Source organism: Dromaius novaehollandiae, chromosome Z (genome assembly GCF_036370855.1).
Source record: "Dromaius novaehollandiae isolate bDroNov1 chromosome Z, bDroNov1.hap1, whole genome shotgun sequence".
NCBI classification, from domain to species: Eukaryota; Metazoa; Chordata; class Aves; order Casuariiformes; family Dromaiidae; genus Dromaius; species Dromaius novaehollandiae.
Window position 1 is genome coordinate 71,506,179 of NC_088132.1, and position 25,087 is coordinate 71,531,265.

The 25,087-nt window shown below is 40.6% G+C and overlaps 1 protein-coding gene across 4 annotated transcripts in view; it reads right to left on the reverse strand.

Moving 5' to 3' along the window:
- Positions 1-25,087, reverse strand: part of LOC112982178 (ankycorbin) — an 86,037-nt gene that overhangs the window by 24,580 nt on the left and 36,370 nt on the right. For 3 of the 4 annotated variants that reach the window (XM_026098373.2, XM_026098371.2, XM_064502573.1), the window contains exon 3: positions 10,947-11,077. In XM_026098373.2, coding sequence (XP_025954158.2) covers positions 10,947-11,077 — 131 coding nt within the window. Of the gene's footprint in view, positions 1-2,434; positions 2,529-10,946; positions 11,078-25,087 lie in introns of those variants that run through there. The other variant, XM_064502574.1, reaches the window with a different exon arrangement.

The following is a 25,087-nucleotide window of genomic DNA, read 5'->3' on the forward strand; positions in this document are numbered from 1 at the left end:
CCCCTGTTTGATCACACAATCATAGGAGCACCCCTGCCAGGGCGAGGGAAGGAACAGGGCTGTCACAGCCTCAACTCAGAGCAGCTTCAGCTGAGGTGGAATTTCACCTTAAAACTAAAAGCTAACGTTAAACCCTAGGTATTTCCCTGTGAAGGGCTCTGAATCCTTATCTTTCCCTAATTGCATTATTAAGAGACAAACATTTGTTTCAGAAGATGTCTTGGGAACAGCCAGTTATTCAACGGCAGAAGAAATTCGGCCAAAGCTCAGTACCGGCAAGCCTGTCAATACCAACTGTCTCGAGATACGTTACCTATCTTTGACCCAGGAGAGGAAAAAAAAAGTCTTGCCTCTTCATTAATGGAGTCCTTTCTCATCCTTTTTACCTGAACACGAAAACAGTAGTAGCAGATTTCAGAAGTACCAGCTCAAATTATCTGCATCCCACTGCTGCCCTTGTCCTCTACCTGCACTGCTCCCCTGTTTCAAAGTGTGTCCAGGAACTGATTTCTTAAGCCATTTTTTCCCCTGAGCCAGAATAAAGGTCCAGGAACAGGAGATCCTCACGCTGGCAATCCCACACGAAAAGGGCACAGTGGGCTCAGCCACAAGGTGAAAACCAAATCAAAATCGAGAAAGAAAAAGACAGACAGACTGCTGGACATCACCAGATAAATCCTGATGAAGATGCATTTCAGTTGTTATAGACATTACTGTATCACAACTTCAGAGATGTCCAGGAGCACCAGTGGGTATCACAACAAGCCCGCCCAGATTTGCTTTGCAAATCAGAGGTCAGCTTAAACGTAAGTCCAAAAATCTACAGGTAACACTATCAATATTTACTGGGTCTTTATTTTTGTTAAAGAAATAAAGGCCAGAGTTTCACACTGCAGCCATTTCATCTTCTCCTAGAAATAAATTTTATAAATGGGGCTGTTCATTAAATGCAGGCAGTCCATATCGTGCTCTGGTCACACACATGCACGCATCCACAAGAGTGTAAAAATTAGCACAGGAAAAACAGTTATAGAAGAGGTATGTTTTTTTTTTCAGGCCAGAATTTGCACCATTGCGAATTCAGGAAATGTAGTGTTGTAAGTTTTAAAAGAAATTCTCTTACCCAAAACGAACAAATAATTTTTAAGGAGGTCTACATTTCTTCTACTGCCTGCTCAGCTGTGGTAAAGCATTAAAAAAAGGCAGTAACTTCCACTGTGGTAGCATCCGTCTAATCTACACCTTTTGGGTACTGTCTTTTGTCCAGGACTTCAATTTAGTGTCAACTTCAACTTCACAACACACCAGGCTGTGCAAAAAGGAATTGCTAAGGATGGAAATTCAGACAGTAGGAGGCACCCATTGAAAGATCTGAAAATAAAGCACCACAGGAGAGTAAACCTAGATTATACTGAAACTATTTCTTAAACTGAAAAATGAATTGTGGTTTATTTTTTCAAAACAAGACAAACATCTAGGCTAGTATATATCATTTGTCTTAAAAACAACCAACCCCTTCCTCCCCCAAATCTAAAGCTCCCCAAAACCCCAAAAATAAACTGAGGTCTTGGGCAACGTGCATGCCTGGCCTCCATGCTCTACTTTAAAAATGCCAACGTTAAGAAAGACTGGCCTGCTAAGAAACACCGCTGAAGGCTGCCAGTGAATACTGTTATTATCTGTGCACCCATGCATAGAAAGTGAACAGACCTCACAATTCAGAACGTGAACCTCCTTAGATATCATGAGAACAGCGTGTCTTTTGGATTAGAAATCAGGGCAAAAAGCAGAGGGGCACTGACAGAAAAGACCTTAAAAAAACAAAAACAAAAATTGACAGGAGTTAAAAGATATGCTGCACTCACAGCATCAGTTGCTTAAGATTACAGAGTGCCCACATTTTTGCTAAGAGCAGAGGGCCACGAGTTCACTAGTTAGTAAGCAAGAAACACAGGCCAGAACACACAGAGCGGACAATACTAAGTATTTCAGGTTCAGTCCAACCCCTTATACAAGAATGAGATTTTTCCAAGCGGACAAATCTGGAAAAAATAGCTGACTTCTTTCCCAGCCACTTTTGCTGCTGCTGAGAGTGCACCGCAATACAGGAGACTACAAACACATATTCGGCCACTCAGCTAAGTCATCAGGAACGCAGAAACGTTGTCTGCTGGTTCAGCTCTGAGCCATCTAAAGACATACAGTTAAAAGAAATTTCCCCTCACAGATACAAATGTGCAAGCACCAAATACAGTTTCAGAGCAGCAGATGTAAGCTCTTGGTCCCCTCATCAGCCTCCATCTAGATTTGAAAACGAGCTGCTACTAACATTTTCTGGAATGCAGGCAGCCAAGATGTTAGGAAGGAAGGTGACACAAGCAGGTGTGAATTTATCTGTAGCTGTAGGAGTTTTTTCCCCCTCTCTCCCCCTTACCACCAGCCACTGCAAAGTGAAGTGATGCACACAGCCCACGTTGTCCCCTCCTCCATATAAACTGGAGGCTGCATCTGATCCCAGTACACACAAAACCCTCTGGCAAACCCCCACACGCCTCTTTTATATTAGCATATATTCTGGAACGACTTTCAAGAAAATACTGTTTTCATATAAAGTTTCCAGCCTTGCCTCATAGCACGAAGAATCTTGTTTCAATCATACACACCTCAAGGTACAGGACATTAATAAAAGGCAAGCCTGCTGAACGGCTGTTTTCTTAATAGGAAGGAGGCAATTGCATCATACAGCGCGGGAGCTGGCAAGCTACAGACTCCTGATTTTAGCCTTCAAACTCAGCAAAAACATCTACCCAGCTGCTCTTCAGAGAGATTTCTGGGATCCCCAGAAGCCTTATATTTTTCATTCTCAGGTTCTGTTCCAGCAGTTCCATTTTCATATGCAGTTTTCTTTGGCAAACTCTACCACCACATTACAAAATCCCACTTCAAGTCTGAAACATATAGCCTTTTCTCCCATCTACCATTAATTGTAAATATAAGTGCTCACAATTTCAATTTGTTATATGAAGTTTCCTGCAGAGCGCCCATTTTTAAAGGCCCTCAATAGCTATCATCAGCAAATTGTGACAGAAACTCTGCCAAGGACCAGCTTCAAGGCACTCCTAGGTGTTGACAGAAAGCCTGAAGTTTTGAAATGCTACTTTTATTTTGGGTGTTACGGGGTAGGAAGATAGAGAAAGTGCAAGAAATAGTGAAGCTGAACACCACTTGAAAAAGTTTAAAGAACCTAGAAAAAAGTGCAGTCTCACCTATGCCTCTAAAGCCAAGCTCAGAGGGACGATTGGAAGTAGAAGAGTCAGAAAAATTCCTTATTTCTTCAAAGAGACATCCTACATTTAAAGCCCAAAAGGTGCACAGTTAGCTTTTCAATATATATGCTTCTGATGGCTTCTTAGCATAGGATGAAAATGAAACCCCTGAGGATGCCATGGAATGATTTTTCATAATTTTCTCCTCGAGTTAGGTAAAACCAGCTATGCTCAACCCATCTGCTGCCCTTAGATGTTGCTTGCAAGGACATATAAAAATAGAAGTTAAAATTAAGCTAAACAAAGAGAGCAAAGCCTAGCATCTACCTCAACCTCCCTCCCCCAACACAACCTGCTTGGTATTGCTGCCCAGGTGCCAGCAAAAGCCAGTAACCACCTTGCTACATGAAAAGTCATGAAATTAGAGCAAGAAAATCCTAAAGCATGTTAACATGATGAGAGGCCAGCAAAAGGCAGGAGAAGGCTGAGAACAACTTGGTAAAAGTTAATCTAAAGAAAATATTTTTGTTGCGTGAAAATCCAACAAGGCTCAAGAACCACATACAACGCCTCAAGAACCCAGAGGCACAGATATCACTACTGGGGATGCTGACAAAGGATAGCTCAGGGTATGTTCTCTGAATTTTCTGTGACTTTTAAACTCCAAATACTTCAGACAGTTTCAGATTTGAAGCAAAAGAACTAATTTTTTAGCTGTATAAAGTTAATTTGTCTTGCTTCATAGAGAAATGAAAAACTAAGTGCAATAACATGTACATGTATAATAGAAGTTACATGCACTGATGACAGGGCATTGCTAATTCTCCAGAGACTGTGCTTAAGAGGCCCTCTTAAAATTTGTTTTATAAGCTCTTTAAATGACTATGGCAATATATCTTTATTTAGCGTTTCAGAGTAACCATACTACTAAAGTTTTTAAATGAAGACTCCCAACTTTCTGAAAAGGGACAGGGACTGGAACGTAGATGTGTGCAAGAAGAAACAGCCAACTTCAGAGCTCTCCTGTGTTTTCCATTTATTATTTTCCTAACAAAGAGTACACCTGCAAAGCAGGTAGCAAAAAAGAGAAATATAAGCCAGATAAATAAGCAGCCACCAGCACAGTCTATTATCTTGGACTTCATTTTAGAGCTAAAAAACAAATTCAACATTTGCATGTTGCTCTGTTTTGGCTGCCTGCTCCCCTTCCCTTCCCAGATTTTTTTTTTTTTTAAGCTAGTGGCAGCCAGTCGGTGTAATTAAAACCTACACGTACAGCTCATTTGGTTGCATAAGCCTTTGAAAAACACGTAAAACAACTGCAGCCCATTATGTAGATGTAAATCTGTAAAAACAACTGCAGCTGCACCCCATGCCCTGCAGCCTTGGAGGGCCCGGCTCTGCCCGTACCGAAGGGAAGGCACGCTTCCTCCGGGCTCCCCTGCCAGCTCAGGTAAGACAAGTGCGAGGAGCAGCCACTGCGCTGGCACCGCAGCAGTGGAGCAGGGCAGTCTGCTGCTTCAAGCCAAGCATACAAAAACTTAGGATCATCTAGGTTATGCTCTAATTTGAGCAACTGGCAAAATTCTTGAAATTTGGCCAGGTCTGGTAAAAATGTGGGTATTTGGCAGGTCTGTGAGTGGAGTTGCTTTGGAGGGAATTCTGGCAGCTGCCTGGTGCTGCATGATGGGTTTTGCCAATCCTGCCCTTGAAAAGAAATGGAAGAGACATGGGCTATCGAAGGAGACTTACGGAGACCCTTCATAAGGCACCTTGCTTTCTTCTGAGATGACAGCCCTATTAATAGATAATGAATTGGAATAGATTATTAAGAATAGCTACCCTATTACAGTCTGTGTGAAAAAAACCCAAGTATAAAACAGAAGATGCAAGCTGGTTCCCAGAAGAAACACTGATCAGTCGTTTTCTCCTTGAACTCTAAACATCATCTGCAGGAAGTGCTGTGCACGGAAGATGTGAAACCCACGGGATGTTCCTCACTGCTCAAAGAAATTTACATGAAATAAGGAATTTGTTCTTTAGGTAACACTTGGAATTTGTTTTATAATACATGAAATCACTAGAGAGAGAAAGTAAAAAGCTTTGGTTTCTCAGAAGTGAAGTTTAGGATTTTTGTAACTGAAATCATACTAAAAAGCACTAATTTCTCTCTATAAGGAAGACAGTCTGTTCAGTTACTTTTTTTGTTTTTAACATGAAAGTACAGAAAGATTCAAGTGTCTTATAAAAAAAATATTTTTAAAAATAGCATACAGAAGAGAACTTGAGTGTTGTTGATAAACTAAAATCTCTCCCATGGCATGTCTCAAAGCCTAAGTGAGGGATCATGTACTCCAGCTACGAGAAAATGGTCTATACACTGTTTCAGTCAAGAGGCAGGAATAAACCACTTACATGAATTCTGCTCTTTGAATTTCATTTAAAAGCCTGCATAAGGTATGATTGTCAACACAGTAATGTTTGCATGAAATGTGGATTTTTTCATGTATTGTCAAATTATAAAATGAGAGCTAAATATTGCACTTTCATGAAGACATGAACATTTCCTCTTGCTATGTATTAACAATTTGCTCATACTGAACTTAATAGAACAGTTAATTAGTCCAAATTGCCATTCTGGCAGAGTATGGTTTTGTCCAACCTTGCCCAGATTTTTCATTAGCATTTCTAAGAGTTACACGAAAGCAGAAAATAATTTTTCAGGAAATTTAACATCAACAACTTGATTGAATTATATTCATAGTAATCCTGCAGGGAAGAGGAGGGAAAGGGGGCAATTGGGACTTGAAACTGAAGAAAACTTCAGGAAAGTTTTGGGGAGACAAAAACTCTTATATCCAAATCTCCCACGAAACTTAACTTTACAAGAAAGTTTGGAGTAAGAACCGGATTTCAGCCATCTCTTGACTAGAAAAAAAAATACAGGTGGAGATCACTGTCGTCTTCTTTATTTTGTCCATACTCCAAAACCTCGACACTGATGTTACCATCTGGACTACTGTAAGTTAATTATGATAAAGGTAAATCAAAAATTATTTTGCATCAGGGATAATTTCAGTCACTGGAACATCTATGGACTCCATTCCTGCAGAGATGACAACCCTCAAATCCAGGGTACTAAACCTTTGTTGCAGCTCCCACTCTGATGCAATTTTCAGAAGTTAGTCTGCTTTTCCACTAAAGTATTTGAATAATTGTAAGAGATGACAAAGAGTCTGTGCAAAAGATACATCTTTCAGTGCATGGTGTTAGACTGAGGATCCTCAGCATGAGCACAAGACAATCATGTGGAGACTGCCTGAATTTCAAAGGTCTTTGGAGGATTTATTTATAGTAATTCAGAAGTGACAAGGGGAGGATGTCGCAATTTTTGCATTCCTAGGCACCAGTCTCCCTGAGAAAATATTTCTCTGATTTTCATGTCACATCTATCTAAACTATTTTCTGTGGTTTTCTTTTCTCAAGTTGAACAGTATAATATCTGTAATAAGTCTATATTCATTCAAAAGCTCCCTTTAAGGTAAACCATTATTACTTTAAAGGAAAGACCCCCTCTCAAAAGGTATTTAAAACCGACTTACTTTTCGAACACTGATGTCCTTCATGACACTTACACAACAAAAACCCAGAAGCGAGGCAAAGAAAAAAGAATACTATGTACAAGATAAATAGAAAAGATACAGGGTGGGAATACGCTCCAAAATATATTTTCAGCTTAGCCTCAGAGGCATGAACATTCTGCTTCAAATGAAAATATATCATCCTTACTGACGGACACTGACAATAGCTTTGTGAAAGAGTCCTTGAAAAAGTGCATTTGTGGAGGTTTCTAAAGCTTTTTTGTGCCATTGTCAGACTCATTTTATTGAACAACAGCTGATGCAATTGCAGTTAAAAAATTTACAGAGACCTATTGTTTCACATAATAGGCATAAGCACTTAATTCTAGTTCAGTACCTTGTAGAAACACGCAAACATGGCAGTGAGGCACTGGCATGCAGACAAAATAACTTTAGGACAAGGAAGTGCTGCCATTTATACACTGTGAATCATTTCCAAAATTTTTTCAATAGCAGCAGCAGCTTCTTTAAATAACAACCTATTTGAACACTTGCTCTTGCGGAAAGAGCAGTAATGAATGAATTCTATCCCCTCCTGAAAAGGCCCTCTTTCAAAAGCCTTTTTTTGTTAGCTTAAGTGGGATTTAAATGATCAACTTCCAAATTGGAAAGCACTGTTTTGTTGTTTAAGGAAGCTAGACAAAAAAAACTATCTGGTAGAACTAGACTACAATGGCAGAGTCAGATTTCCAGATAGGTTCTATTACAAATGTGCTTGGCAACAGTTTGTCTAGTGTAAGTGGGAGCAACAATGGGGCTGTGTCAACTTATGCCAAGGGTGGATTTGCTCCACAGCCTTAAAACTGATTTATTGTTTATAGAAAGGACTGAGTCAGAGCAGGCTGGTTGTGGGGAAAGTCAGGCGAGTCTTTAAAAAGCCTGCTTCATTAGTTTGACGATTTTTTTTAAGGTACTGAAGACTTACAACTCCTAACAAAAATCTGGAAATATTACCTCAAAGGAATTTATTAGTACCTAGACCTCATTAGCTTAAGCACCTACGTTTCATCCCATGCAGGCAAGCCACAAAGAAATGGATCTGGAAGACAGAGACAAGAGAGGATACAGGCAAAAATTTAGGAATTGCATCCAAAACTGAACCAGACCTGGAGCGCATTGGATGCACGCAACATTCAACAGGGGAGAGGCAGAAAATCCTGGCTTCTGATCTCCATTCCTCTCAGTTCAAACATTTTATATTAAGAAGCCATTTAATTATAAAACAAAATAAAAACCTATAAACACTCCCTTGGGCAGGAAAAATTGGAGTCCTCTACAGCTCTTGCTTAAACTAGTATACTAAATGAAATACTTTGCTTCAAATAAAGGTCTGAGCAGTACCAAGAACTTCTGTTGTTGCTGAAGGTTTACTGGTAAAAGGAATGAAAATAAAAGATTTTAATAGAAACATATCACACCTTAAGGGAAAGGAGAGTGACAGGCCAAACAAAACTGCAATATTTAATTGTTTCTCCTTTTGTGCTTTCAAGCACATTCCATTACAACAAAGTATTTAATCGCATTAGGCAAGTTGTTATATAATTGAATCCATTATGCTCTTCTGGTTAGTCACCTTGAGCCTAATTATCGATGACTTAAAACAAGTGCATCGATATATATTCACAAGGATCAATAGACCACTCGTTCAAAAGAGCTTCCCACAGGACACTGGGGACCTCTTTCTAAAATGCAGCCAGTGAACTCCTGAGCACGATGGTGGCCAGTTGTCCCAAACAGACATCTCCAGATCCCTCTTTCCCAGCATGAGTCCCCTTGTTCCAGATGAGGTGGCTGACGCAAATTACTGCCACGGTCCCGCAGGACACTAACGCACCTCAGGGCTGGGCTGCAGCTGGCTCTGCGCCTCCGCGCAGACTGTCCAAGATGGGCAGAACAGCAGCGTCAGGCACCCAGAGTCCCTGCGCAGGAGCGAAGCCCTGGCATTGCCCTGTAAACGTAGCAGAAACAAGCCTACCCATGCTGAACTGGCGGCTGTACTTCACTTTGCATTTGACAATACTGCTTGTACAACAGTATTTTGGTTTTAGAGTCAGTGAGTGTGTGTGTGTGTGTGTGTGTGTGTGTATATATACACACACACACACACACACATATACACAGAGGCATCATATGCATCTGCACAAACTTAAAAAAAGAAAAAAAGAAAAAAAAAGAAAAAGGACTCTGAAGTGGGAAAAATGCAAACAAGATGCTGCCTGATATTAATAAACCAAACTACAGTACACTTCTGGGTCATGATGCTCCTTGGTAAGTATGTCCCTCCAGATCAGTGTCATGGTTTCTACACCTGTCAGTCTCTATCTTCTAAACCTGGAAAAGAAATAATCTGAGCAGGTCTGCTAAGTTTCACAAAGCACTGGAAACAGAATCAGAGTTGACTCACTGCCTGTCTGTATCTCAGAAATGGTATTTTTCTTCATTTGGGTACTTTTTCAAGCTTTCTTTGAAACCACTACACAGAAATGTTTTAAAATTAAATGATAATTAAATGAGCATACTGAACTGGCAAATCAGAGCTCTTCATAGCATTAATCCATATTTGTTCAAAGCAATTAAAAAGAAGTAGCTGTATCTGTGTTAACACATAATCATCAAATTCTTTTTTTATTTACAGACACAAGAAAACTTTGTAGTGTAGCCCTCTAAGGCTGAAAAACATTGCACCAGATCCCTACAGTGACAATAATCCCATTCCTTAAGAGTCAAAAAAAACTTGGGTGTATTTATTGATAATATCAATCTTGACTCATTCCCTAGACAAATTCATGATACCAAATTATATATGAAACTTGCAAAATAGGTGCTACACTGGATATAGTACATGTTAGAATCTAGCTCTGAAATTATTTTGAGCATAAAAATGTGAGACGCTCAACATAGCTGTAATTCAGAAGATTCAATGGAAGTCATGCTTTAATTATGTCTGATTCTCCATTTCAAAAGAAAACCATGCATATGCAGCTTTTTAAAATTGAAACCATATTAAAGCATGGAGAAAGCCCACTTGAACTAATTAGAGGACTTGGACTTCGGCAGTAAGAAGTTGCAGGTCATTATGAGTCATTGCCATCATTGAATTTCCTCAGATGCAGAACAGAAATAGAGCAGATGGAGGAAACTGAAACAGACCAAGCAAGCAGCAGAGCGTGACTCAATAAATACAGCCCAGAGGTAATTCATTAGAACTCGTTATCTGGTATAAACTGCCTTGTGCTGCCTCTCCCAATGGAGGAACGGTTTTCCTCTCTCCCCATCTATCCACAATTTTATAAAGGCTTTGGTTTTCTCACAGAATGCCTAATTTAACCACTTAATCATCCTTCTACTCCATAAGAAAGAAACAAGACAGTTAAAGGACAGAATCCATTAGCTGTAATTTTCTTACTGGAAACTTTAATTTCCTCCACAAGTCAGAAAGTTCAAAGGACAATAGAAAAGGAAGACTAGAAGAGGAAAATGCTATATTTGAGATATATATTCAGACTGCAAATGGAATCTCTTTCACACAAAACTCTTTCGTTGCCAAATTCCAATCAAAGCGAGGAACAGTCCCAAGAATCATTAGCATCTGCAAGATTTTAAAACCCAATCACCATAGTTTCAATTCAAATTAATCTATTTAAAAGAAAATTTATCTTCAGTTCTATGACATTAAACTGATGTCCATGGGAAAAAATAGCTCCAAATATTAATGCTTTTTCAGAGTTTTCAATCTGTAGTGTGCCATGAAATTTCTAAGTCCCAAAATACCCTGTCCTAAAAGGGCACCAGTCAGCCCAGCAATCTAACTTCAAGCCACCTCAATGGATTCATGATTCTGAAATGGAATTTTAAATGAAGGATTACAAATATAGACTATCGGACAGAAGCTTCCCAGAAGGTATTGTGCTTCAGGCAAAAAGAAAATTGCATCTCACGCTGGTCTCTTCTGGTTCTTAATTCTTTCAAGGGGCATATACATTCAATGCTGTTTTTTTCCTCACTTGCACTCAATTCACAAATTTAACAATGGACTTACGCAGTTTTGCCCTCGCTATCTTGTTTGGTGGCATTGGCTCCCTTTTTACCCAGCAATGAAGCCACCTTCTCAGGATCGCCATTCTCCACTGCCTGCAGCAGCCGATCATCATTCTTGTTCCACTCATTGGTCTGGAGTAAAAGAAAAAGAAGAAACAAATATTAGTACCAGCACTATGCCCAGGCTTCCTCGAATGATCCCACACACACTTACCACAGAAAGCTAAAACAAAAACCCAACCTAAAGATACAGCACTGTGAAAGTAACTTGCAACTTGCACGGCACAGGCTCCCAAGGACTCGACGGCTGAAGCCAGGACCTAAGCGATCAGCAGGAGATGAGGTCTAGCATGGAAACCGATTCTGTAGAACAGTAGTGCAGAAATAAATCTACTTGTTATTACTGTGATTAAACAAGTTCTCCTTCATTTGACTAGTCCTGATTTCTATTATGGAGCTGCACTGGCCCCATGAGACCATCATATACATCATGTGCATAGGCAATGAGCTGTCTCAGTGGATTCACACCCCACACTACCAACACAGGCTGGACAAAACTTTCCATGTTTAAGGCTTTCCCCAGCTGACACTTTATAAGAGACTAACGAATTCAGGGATTGCCTTTCCCAGACTAGCTAGTTTTACTAAGCTTTTATCTCCCTGTCATATTTAGGACAAACGAATTGATCCATCAATAGACAGCACGTCCCGAGTACTGCTGAAAGGAAAAGATGACCAGCCTACATTAGAGCTTTTCCCAGCATTATCCACTAAATTGTTTTGCTCACCCTTGTCAGCTGGATGAGTGAAAGGACACTTTTGTCTAGTATGATGAGTCCCCCCTTCCCTTCTGTACTTTCAGGACCTGGCCTATTCCCTCCGGCAGACCTCCAAGTTGTATCTAACAAGAAGAGAGAGGAATGTTACCCCTCTCTATCCTATAAGATTACAGGGGAAAAAAAAGGGCTCTGGAAAAGGAGTGAAAGTTGTATCCATGCCTTCTTGTCTGGACTGACAACAGAGTGCAATCTTCCAAAGAGCATCTGGTTTGCATGGAATTAAAAACTGCATCTGGATTAGCGCTACACCCTGCTATATTCAGGAGTGTATCTTCAACAGATTACGGCTTTCTCTTTGACATCGGTCTGCTCATCTCCAGCATGACTGTCTATTTATCAGCACTGGATTTCTGCACAACTTTGGCAAGGAGTGAATTCATATTAATATGTTTCTTGAGAAATGTTCAGCTTAACCTCTCTATCCTGATGCTCTGCACAGAGACTCTTTTGCCTTGAGCTAAACACAAAATCTGATGTTTCTCCTTGTGGACTGCTGAGGAAAAGAGAGCATGAGGAGTGCACTGATATGAATTAACTCCCCAGGCTGTGCACACCCTGAAAAACAGAACAGGAGAAAAGTGTTACAAGTTAGTGGCAGTTTAAAAACCAAAACAAAAAAACCCCTCAGGGAGAGAGTGCAGCCTGAGCGCAATAAGAGACAGGAGCTGAAGGAGTGTCACCTGGAAGGAGGACGTCTGGATGGCAGCTCCAGCAAAGCAAGTGGCACGCAGAAGACAAAAAGAACAACTGAAGTCTGTTATGCAAGTGCCACGACTGGTGGGTAAATGCACATCCAGCAAGTTATATTCTTTATTCGTATAAAGCACTGGAATAGATTGCTGTAGACTCTAGAGCATTAGTTACATCAGCAAAAAAATGATGTTTCTCTTAGCAATATTTAGACTCCATGGCAATGAGTGCCCTGCCAAGCAGCAGTCTCCACCTAAAATGAAACTTGTTGCATATTCTTGGTTTGGGGAACTTTGTGCTTTTAAAGGGAGCTTATTATTAAAAGCAGATGTTAAAAAACGTATCTTACTTGTAAATAAAATCCTTTAAAATTAACACAGTTTTTGACAGCATATTACACCTTTTCTTTTGGAGTTTATCCAGTTTTTATTCACCACTCATGCAAGAGAAAGATATTTAAATATAGAATATTTGATGAATCAATCTTACCCACAAATCACCAAGACGACTGCAAAGCATTGGCAGCACCTACCTCCTGCACTTTTTTTTTTTTAATCTTGGAAAGGGAAGGGAGAGGCTGCAAGTAATATTATAATCTACACATGCACTTCTAACAAAATACTAACCTGTACTTCAAAAAAGAAATACAAGAACACCTAATTTACGATCTTCTCATGACCTGAAATAACCTGTTCTACTTCAGAAACATGAAACAGAATAAGCTATAGGAAAATGTTAAGACTAAGGCTTACTGAAAAACCTTGGCAGAATGGATTTCACCACAGCTATAAGAGCGTTAACCTTTATAGTATAAGCATAGCTGAGTTCTCCAGGAGCAGCTGCATGGATATTTAATATTCAGCTATTAAATTGAAAAATTAGTGGTATATATTCCAATAACCCATTTAGCAGTACTCTGACATAAGCAAACAAGCACACCAATGCCAACCCCCAAATCTAAGGAAGACTGAAGATCAACAGTCAATTTCCCCTTGCAGGGGATGCTGTGCTAACTATCACCCTACCTATAATCACACTAATAATTAACATCCCAGACCCAAGAGAAACCAACACAGCTGGATCTCAAATTATACCTCAGTATTTATTAAGAGTGGAAACTGTACCTGGGAGAGTTACAGATATGAATGGGGGAAGCCAGCAGTGCCCTGAAAGCGGTTCTTATGTTGCAGAATGATGCTGTGTTTTTGGTAACAGTAAAACACACTGGCACATGGTACTAGTCTCTTGAAAGAAGAGAAACTTCATTTAGTATTTAATGTGGTTTTCAACCATACCTTTTTTTGATAACAAAAACACATGTTCATGCATACACAGCTAAACTAAGATTTAAGAGTGCATCATTTCAACAACTGCTTCCTGTTCATCAGTTAAACAGTACCAACCTCGGACAAGCCGTCACTCATGCAATTTCTCACTTGCGCCCTGATAATAGTCAGTTCCATCAGATTCATCGCAACGTCAAGGAAAGGCTATCAGTGTGCATTTCCTTATTTTTCATGCAAAGCTGGTAAAACTTTTTCCCTCTCAGAGAAGGCTGAAGGCGAGAATAGGAAGCTCTATATTCGGTAATCATTTCTGAACCCTGTTTTCAGGGTGCTAGTCCTAGCAGCTAACTAGTATCTTTTCTTCTAAGCACTTACTCAGAATTGCTAAAGGAACACTTAATTTCATAGTCTGCCACATACCTAATCAGCTAACATTAGTTCTTCCAAATGCATGTTCTCAGAGTTCCTCTTAGTGATGCTATAAAATCTTTGGGCTGTACCAGCTCTTTTGTTTTGCTCCTGGAAAACAAAGGACTTGTGCAGTTTCCCTTCATCATTCTGTAGCAGAGATGTGCTCATTTAAAAATTAAAATAGCTGTATTCTGTGCAAGAGGCTTAAAAGCCAACATACTGTATTATGCCCATAAATATTACATATCTTTGCATTAAAGCAATGACAATTCTCTTCTAGGGCAGCAATAAAGATGTTACTATTGTAGATGAAAGGTTAATTTTATATTCAAGCTATTTCAAAATTATACACGTTTAACAAGTTACATAAATCTATTCACAAATCTCATATTTTATTTGCAAAATGCAATGAGGGATACATCTGTATTCTGCAATCAGCTTGCCCACACAGGAAGTCCAACTACGCAGACATCAACCGTTGCTGAAGTACTCCTCTGCCGCTATTAAACTGTTTTTATTCCTCCACTGTGTTCAGATCAGCAGCATCATACAACACATTCCAGAAGTTAGAGATACAGCAAATAAATAAAATAAATGGAATGCCACGGACTCTCAAAAACACCCATTCCAAGAGGGAACTGTAGCCTTATTACCCATCCTCTTCATGGAAAAAAAAAAAAAAATAGAAGAAGAGAGAATCCATACGACACCCAGAAAGTCACCGTACCCAGGAGCTGACAAGGGAGTTGGAGACATTTAGTCAGTGGGCTCTCACACTGCCTCATGTAACTAACACCCGCACAGCTACTGGTCCCAGAGCAGATCAGAAAACAAATCTCTGAGCAAAGGCAGTGACTGCTGCATTACGAACAATTTCTGAAACCATTGTAATATTAGCTCATCTGGTTTTGACCCCGTAAGTCACACCTACTACCAAGTATCTGCTGAAAACTCAAGAGTCAACTTCTGCTGTGGTAACAGAAGACAAGTGCTCCCAGTCCTGGCTATGACTGTTCATTTCAGCAGAGAAGCCACCTTCACCTGCCATTTAACAGCGGCACCAGCATTTGCTGGTCCTTCAGCACGTGCACATGAGGTGCATTCTGCCATCAGCACTGGAGGGACCGAGGTGGCCAAAAGGCAGGACAGCTGGAGATGTTAACTACTTAAACTCTCTGCAGCAATCTTCCTCTGCTGCAGCCCCACAAACCATCCCATCCCACTTGTTCAGGCAGCCCACACATTTCTGCCAGCCCCCTCCTTCAGCTGCCCGGGCGCCGCATCCTGCCTCCGTTATCACCAGGCTCCTTGGCACGGACCCCTTGCTCAGCTGGGCCAACTGACTCAACTTCCACATTTCATCTGAAAAGCCCAGCACCACCCACCAAACAGTCCTTGGGACATTGCAGATCTGCCACTACCACCCTTTCGGGCAGTATAAATAAAGGTTTCCTGTTATGCTGGAGATGCCGAGACATGTATTGTTCTGAGCACACTCATGTAGGGCAGAGCAAGCTCAAGGTTAATGCTGAGTAGCAGGAGAGTATCTTCAGAAAAACCTCTATCAAGTGTACCACCACGGCAATAAAAACTTCAAACTCAGGGTGTTAAGCAGACACCTTTCATCAGCAATAAAGCTAAAGAATTTTTTTTAAGAGTATTGTAAGTGTGCAAATTAGCCAACCAAATAATATGTACAGCACGAGGCATAGCACTACATGCAAATACACATGAAACTCCAGAGCAGCTCCGTGTAAAGACAACCACTTGTGTATAATAAGGTTGGCAAGATCTGAGCCTGGAAAAGACAGCACAGGTGTGTGTAGGGGGGTTACCTGTCCCTCCAAAAACCCCCAGTCCCTCTCCACTTCTGCAGGCCGCATGCCAACCAGCTGAGGTTCAAACTATTGACATTCTGCAATGACAACAGTGTGCGAACACGTGCAAAACTCAGCTGATGAGACACATTTTAGTGTAATAAAAGAGAACTGGCATTCTACAGTCTTTCTTCAGGCTAATTTTTAAACCAAAAAAAAAAAAAGTAGTATCCTGTATAGTTGAAGCCATGATACTTAAAAGTAATGGGCATTACTTATCAGGAGACAAAGTAATACTCATCAGGATACTGATGCAGTCTGACTGAAACTTAGCATCCCTCTCAAATATAGTCTTCAGCCTTAATTTTCCTTCTTCAGATGAGGAAGTGCACTGTATGGCACTGGTCAGGAGCATCTCTCCCAAGATGTGCTTTCCATGTTTAAACATTTACGAACTGAAAAAGGGGCAGGGAGGAGATCACCGAGCTGTGGGCGGAAAGCCATCCCTGTGGGAGGCACCATCAGACCGAGGTTAACGGAGTGAGGCTGGGGACAGGAGAGAGCTGGTTCACTTGATCTACCCCATCCATTTATGGGCAGTCATAAAAAAGGGCACAACACTGAGGCCCGAAGCAGAGCGTTTGCAACACCCTCAATGTTCACCGTCGGGATAGGTGGAACTTCTAACCACGCAGCTCTGTCGGCCCCAGAGAGACATGCTTCAGTAGGACCCACTGACAGCAGCCATGCTGACAGTTTTCAACTGAGTGGTTCCTCTAAACACAGATTATTTCCTCCGCAAACCTATAGATGACCATATGGCTCCGAGACACTAATTAAATAGTTACTATATTTGCAGCTGAAACTGCCCAGCAAAAAATGCTTTATCATTGAGATCATACACAGTATGTGGAGCTGACAAATTGTTCTGCAGTTCAAGGAAAACATTGCTTAAAACAGTTGATACAAGTTTTAACTACGAAAAAAGCCTTTGGTATGAAGGTTTCTCTGTCACAAATGGAATTATTTTTCTGTTCAGAGGAGAAGTTCAAGAATTTAAAAAAAAAAAAGATATTTACTCAAGCCTTTGAGGCACCCATTTCTCTCCCCCCCCCCCTTTTTTTTTTTTTTTTGGTAAATCATCACCACTGTCACACCAGGATGTTAAACCCAGTTGTCTTGATATTACCTGCGTACATCATGCGAGAAATGACAACATGTAACAGGAGGTAATATTTCTACTTAGCAGTAGATGTTTTCCATGCACAAAGACCTGCACAAACACTAACTGGACAAGTGTGTTTCTTTATCTTTGGCAGGCAGCCTACAGGAGATGATTTAAGTGACCTTGCATTGTTGCAAATCTACTGGAGACAGATGATGTTATCGCCACTGAAATCAGAACTGCAGGGAAGCTGAGTAGCAAATTGAAATGCCTGATAATTTCAAACTCAGCAGCTCACTGTCTGAAAAGGAAAGGAATACTTACAAACTGGCCTCAAACAATTGCATGGCAAAGATGCTGGACGTCCCTGCATCACAAGGTCATCCACGAAAGTCCGCATATGCTGGACTTCCCAAGAGAGTCTTAAAAACAACAACAGTCCTATTGTAGGGAATGCGGTCACTAAAGGAAACATCCCTCAGAGTTAAAACAACAAAGGACAGCCCTTCTCGAAAGAACGGCTTATCTGAACACATTATAGTCCAGGGGTCAGCGATAAGCGGGTAAGTAGCCTATACCTTTCCCAGCCCTCAAACCAGAGACCAAGTTTGCCAGTGGCAAACCAGAGCAGCAGGGGCAGAAAGCCTTCCTGCAGAGGGGCAAGATGCTATTGAGCTTATCACCAACGCCTGGTCCAGCCTACGGCAGCAGCTCCCAGGACATTCAGCGCTTAGCGGATGCCAGAAGCTGCTGCCTCTGGGGCCCCTTTCCATTTCTGGGGCTCCAGCCCTTTTCTGTACCATTCAAAATCTGCCCATGGGTCATGTATGGCACCAGTGCCACTGCAAGCTGACCTCTGCTGCACTCTGCACACCACTTAATGCAACATCCTGAACGTCACGCCAGAAGGTGCTATGTTCATTGCAAGTAAGGTCCTGACCTCTAGTTAACAAGTTGTCAAAAAAGCTAAGTGTGACAACAGCTTTGGAAGCAATTCATAGTGATACTATCTGTACATCACTGTCTAATTGCTGCACCAGAAATGGCCTTCTCCAGCTTCACCTGGCCACCTACGTTCCTTCCTTTACGTGACTGATGGCTAATACTTAATATTTACATAAACGGACAAAGCATTTACAGCTCACAGCATTTCACAGGTGGAAACAGGAGTGGCAAAACAAGTTATCCGTGAACCTCTTACGACGAAAAATGTCAATCCGTTGTCTTGCTCCTGCTTCTTGTGCCACCTGTGCCAAGTCGGGGTAACCGTCTACGTAAAGCGTGTGAGGTCTGTCTGACACTGGAGACTGCGTTTGTGTCAGACCATGAATTCCACACGAACAGCAGATAAAACCACCATAAAGAAGGCAGGAAACAGTCTGTGCTGGAGTGAATGAACAAGGGATGGTGACAAAAGGCTAAGAGTAGATTGTCAGTAAACCTTGATAATTACCTATTCATTGGGTAGCTTCTGTGGAGAAAGAAGTGATTATTATCCAAGCAAACCATTTTTTCCTGCCGAACCCCAGAATAATACAGCTGAACAGCAAGTCACTCAGCAGGGCACTTCTGTCAGCCAGTGACACTGCCTGGAAGGTCTCCCGACAAAGGGGGCTGCAAGCTATGAAAAGAAAGGGTCTTTCACTAGCAGAGAAGGGGAAAGACAACCTGACTGAAATTGCCTCCTGAGACAGCAAGCGGTTGGAGGAAAAAAGAAAAAAAGTTGCAGGAAAAACTTAGAGCAGTCTTTGCTTAAATAATGACTGGAATTTGCAGCAGGCTGTGAGCTGAACACTCAAGAGGGCAATGAAAATGGAAAAAAAATGCATTTAAGAGCTTGCTGTTTCACTGAGATACTTATGTTTCTTGTTAGTAAAGGACAACTATTATTTTCTTGACAAACCCGGGTTTGCTTTAACAATTTCGGTTGGGCTTTAAATGCAAAGGAGCCATAAGGTCAGAGGATCAGGAATTCGCATAGCTAATAGAGGGGAGATCAGTAGCATCTTCGTAATTCAGCTGTGAGATTTCATTTCTATAAAGGAATAAGAAATAAGGCAGAAGGCCAGAAAGTCTGCAAGGGAGGCCAAGAGGTCCACTCAGACCAAGGAAAACAGTCAGGCCGCAACTAATGAGCTCAGAGGCACTTAGTGGAGTTCTACCAACATTTTGAGACACACAACTAACAAACGCTTCTCACTTCACTTCCCAGTGAAGCCCATGATGTCTTTTTGTTTCTGATGCTACTTTTTAGCCTTTTTTCAAGATAAAGGAAATCAATTTCTGCATTTGAGAAACAGCAAGATTTCCTGTTAACATCAGGAAGTATTGCATCTAAGTACTTCAAGGCTTCTATTTTCTTTTAAGCAATTACTGCTGTTTTCAGGTAACCAATTTATTTCCAGTGGAGATGAAGGAAAGTGGTGAGCACAAAGCTCACCACATGCTAAGCATTAGAACAAAATAAGAAAAACTACATCAAATCATTAGTAACATGCAGCCAGAGCATTGGCAATATGTCAAATCACTGCCCATTGTTTATCACCTCACACATCACCAATACAGAAATTGGAGACTTATCTTTACTTGAAGATAGCAAAGGATGCAGCAGTAACCACACCACAGGCAACTGATCATTCGCAATAAGACAGAAGAAAGTAAAGTCAACAATTAATTGAGTACATTTGTATAAATGAAACAATGCTTATTTTAACGCAGGCAAAAAAACACACAGTTTTTTTTATACTTAAAAAAAAAATTCTTGCAAATCCTCTTTGAAGTAATCATCTGCCATTGTTCTGCCTTCTCTCATAGTTCTAAGGAGTTGAACCATAGTGAATATGCACTCAGATGATAGCTCCTCTCATCTTGAAACTACTCAGTAAGTGTTATCAAAACCAAAATACACCTAATAGATTGCAATCTACTGATGGATACATGGCAGTTCTTTCCTTCAAAAATCCACCAGGTGTCAGAACACAGATTTAAATTAAAAACAAACAACAACAAACTCCCTCACAAATAGTGATCCCGGGACCATCTAGAATCCTTATTTCTAATATATAAAAAAAGACTGTAAATAAGAAGTTGATCTTCAGCATTAGAGGACTGGAAAAAGAACTGCTTTCTAATAAAATTTTAAGATTGAAGAATACTGAATCAACAGATTTTAGCTATGCATCAAGGTCAAACTGTTACTCACATAAAGGATATTTAGCCTTTCAAGTCTTCAGGACTTCTGGTACACAGATACTTTATGTTCAGTTGGGGGAAAAAAAAGAAATCAGGAGATCTGAAGTGAAATGGGCTGCATAATCCAGTCTCACCTTTCATCTGGTAAGTATTTTTCAGCGAAAAACAGGCTGTAAGATACAGGGACGCTGCCAACTATGCAACCAAAATTTGTTTGTTCAGCTACTGTGTGGATCGTCTTGCACGCTGCAATACTGTGTTGGAGACCATAGGCTCTGCGGAGCAGAGTGTGCCCTAATGACCAGGGAACAGGTCTAAGCTCCTTGGTCAGCCTGCCGGCTTTAAGTTTGCAATGCTATACACACAGCACTTCCCACGCAGAATTTTCTTATTTGCTGATATGAGTATCTGAGCTTACTCTGTCTACTCAGATCCTTAATAACACTCTCCGGTTTTTGTTGATTAGTAAATTTAGTCAGAGACCATCAGTGTTTGATAGATCTTCCTTCTTCCAGATGAGCGAATGGATGTCGCCCTGTCCTGCAGGAACCCACTTACAGCCAATGTTAGCTCAGTTACGAGGACTGGTACTTTCTACCCTTATAGCTCCATCTTTCCTCCTGCCTTGTGCTGAAACTTCCCAACCAGCACACATTTTGCCACTTCTGCACAGTAAACTTGTTTTTCATTACTTTTGGAGCAGTTGCCCTTTTTTCATCATTCTGTAAAGGCAAAAAGACACAACGGCTAATTATGAATTCTACAGATAAGAAAAGAAAAATCTTCAACACCAAACAGAACCACACACAGTTCTGAATCAGACCAACTGATCACCATAACTACTGCTTCAAGATGTAGTGATAAGGTACCAGCCACCCTGGTACCTTATATTACAAATATCTACATGATACCGCAGCTCACATAATAAAAGCTGTTTGGGGGACGGGGGGAAGAAGAGGGCATTCCTACTAGCAGAGACTGAAGTGGATTACTTGACAATGCTCTACCATCTTCTTATTTTCCAAAATACTCAAAAAGCATTTTAGTTATTTTTAAAACCACTTCAAATTATTTTTTTATGCCTACTAGATTGCCATGGTAGGAAGCAAACCAATTTCAAAATTCATCACAAAAAAAAAAAAAAAACTGTATTAAAATCTCAAAACTATTCAGAGTAGGAAAACAGTCTATTTATAGTGGAATTTGTCATTCTTGTAAAGGACATATCCACTGTTACTGGGGTATAGCCTTCTATTCTGAAACTCATGACATGGCCAAACAAAACACAGTGCGTACAAAGAGACAAAACCCTATTCCAAGAAATGGTTTTGTTTGGAGTCTTTAAGAGCTCAACTCAATCTCTAAAAGTACTTCAAGACTGCAAAAGAAGGCAAAATAAGCTCCACAATGTCTGATCTTCATGAGGCCACTGATGGATGTTTGTGCCATGGATTATAACTGCTGGATCTAATACTTGTCAGTCTCCAAATCAAATATTACAGCTAAGCTTAGCTTGCTGTTTTAAATTCCATCAGTGCAATGAAAGATAACCTAAGCATCATAGAAAAGTTACACCTAAAATACATTCCTAGTAGGACTAAAGAAATTTGGAAAAAAACAATTGTTTTGCACAAAAATAAAATTCTGTTCAGCAGCCAGGGAAGAGTGCATGAGATTTCTCAACAGCACATCTTCCCATGTTATTTATCCTCCCCATCACATGCACTGCGAATCAGACAAGTCTTCTGTGCGGCAGACTTGCTGTATGTCGTAGATCAACTGCCCACACACAGCAGGCTTTGCATAAAAGCAGAGAAAGGGCAAGGGAGCAGCCACCCTCGTTCCTTCCCTTGGGCCCATGTCCTTCTCAATTGCAGAAGGAGCTTTGCTCCTCTCCAAGGACGAACAATAACACCCATTATGTAGACTTTCCATCTACCGGGCACAGATGGCCTCAGTCTTTCATGAGATCAGGGCCACAGCTGGTACATCATCCTTCAGGCACCCTGTAGAAACTCAGCTACTTGCCCCAAGATACTGGTGGGGTTTAACCCTTTCCTGTTTGAACAGTGATTGAGCTATATGCCCCCTGGCATAATCGTCCTAGCTCTGTACTAACTGACCAGTCCACACGTACAAAACCCTCCCCTTTTCATCTGTATATTCCTCATCCACATGCGAGCTGCTAGAGCGCTAAGTGTCATCACTGCAGCGCTCTTGCTCACTTGGATCCCCTGCACCTTACTAAACATTTAGGATTATTCACACAAGGTGAGTGAAGACACAAACACATGCCCCCCTCCCCCTTTTTATAATCCATTTGGCTCCTTTTAATTGCTCCTCAAGATCATCGAGTTACTCTTCACACATCAGTGATAAGTGCTGTCAATGGCTTCAGCATCTAGTCTTGTTCTCCCTCTGTGAGGGATACTGTTGCTGCTACACCAAGAAACTCTCCTTAGGGTTACCTGGTCTATACTCTGACTTCTTCACAAGATCCATGCACAGTTTCTGTAATAAGAGTTCAGCAGCTAAACAATACCAAGCAATTTTCACCTTCCCAGTACAAAGTCACTGCTAGTTAAAAAGTGACAATGAAAAGATGCACAGAGCACAAAATCCTGAAGGGCAGCACAGAGCCCAGAGTCTGTATGGGGACAGAGCACACGCTCCCATGTAAAGTGGTCTTGTGCTACCAACCACTTTCTTGTCATCAAAAATAATCCAATTAGAGCCACAACCTCTTTGTTATAGCCTATGGTGAAGCTAACATGAGAGAGAAATGCCAGGTAATAACGTAAAACTTACAAAACATTTACCTAAAGACACACTTTCCCTTTGATGCTTACAAGCAGAGAGACTGGACAAATATCCCTAGATATTTGCTCCCTATCATGTCCTGTTTACTCTACACACTTTTCCAAGATTGAGACTGTATGCTGTGGCTACGCTGGATTATGGAGTGCATCTAATGCAACAGCTACAAGTAACTGCTGAATTCAAACCATTCCCAGGAGCAAATAACCATTCAGTGGCTAGTTAATTCCCATCCTTTTCGAAACATGTTTTTCTTTTCAATAATTTATGTTGAGGAAGGGCGGTGGGGGAGAGGAAGGGAGAGGAAGGATTCGTAACAGGCATTAAGTCTTCAAGGAAGAAAAGATAACCCCTAAGAGCTTTGCAGGTCATGACAAAAATGCCAAGAACTGGTATTTTGTAATTATCTGCATTACATATCTTCGGAGTTTCCTTCCATCTCATGAGATCTGAAACCCAAATTAACAAACATCTTTTTGCATCCTGTAATAGCATCTTTAACAGATTCAGTTAACAACTGCAAAGGATTGTATAAATAATAAGCTGAAAATGGATAGTTTTCATTGCCAGAAACAGCAGAAGTTTTCCAAATTTTATGGGTTAAAAAAGCCAATAAATGTAATAGTCTTTTGAAGATGCTAGTATAATCCTTCCAAAACTGAACAGAACAGATGACTCAAGCATATGGCCAAGTTCCATTAAAATTCTGTCTTGTAATCATAAAATATGATGTAATGTAGTTTGGTCCCAGGAGAAGGAAAAGCGTTAGACATATGTGACATGCACAAGCATTCCCTGGATCCATCTGGCTAGCTATTTTATAAAGGTATTACACAAGTAAGAGTTTTTTTTTTTTTTTTTTTTTTAAAGTCTCCAAGATAAATATTCTTAAGTCTTTTCTTGGAAAAGTAATGGGTACTGCTCTTAAAAACTACAATTAATGCATCAACCATTATTGTTATAAACACTGCTCAGCTAAGTATGTGTAAGACAAACAACTTCCCTGTTACACCTTGCTGCAGCAATGCCTCTTTAAAAAAGTTTGCCTTCCTAAACTTTGAAGGCACTCTGTGGTTTATTACTACTTCACTCTTACCGAACAAGAAAAATCTAGAGGAAAACAAAGCTTAAAGGACTATTTGCAAATCAAAGGAAGCTTCCCTTTAAAAGAAAATAAAGAGAAGGGGAAAGAGTATATACTAACAACACTTTAGGTGGCAAAGAATATTATTTTCTGCATTATTTAAAGTTTGAGTGAAACAGAACTGCTGAGAAGGGTATCAGAGCCATCAGCTCTGGCAGGTAAAATACTTTTCAGTTCATTAATTACACAAATATGCACAACAGAAATAAAATGTTTTACAGCCATTGGAGTGAACAGCATTTGACATAACCATTCAGTACAGAGTTATCAGTATGGTCCTCATTATATTTAGGGCTCCATCTAAGAAGGTATGCACAGATGTCTTAACTAAACATGCAAGGTCTAACGGAGTTTATGAAAAACTCTGCTTTTTATTGTAAATAGTTTTAAACCACCCACAATTCAGGTCAAGCTACCAGAAAAATAAACTGAATCCAGCAAGAAAAGTAAAGAAAAGAGACAAACAGCAATAGTTTCGTTTCTCACAGTGACAAAACTAGCAAGGGATAATTACTGGGGACTAGGGTGTAGAGACATTACTCCACAGCCTGCATAAAACCACCATGTTACAAACCACCTCCCCTCCCCATATAATAGTACCTTGCTCCCCAGTGGAGATGGGGTCCCAGCAGCCACTGTAAGAACATACACATCTCCTTTCCCTAAGGGCATGCACACCTAACCACATCAACTTAAAGGTCCAGAGAAGATGCCAAGAAGCCATCTGATCATGCAGGTGGTCAAAGGCAGAGCTGGTTGCCCAGGGCAACCTCTATCAAAT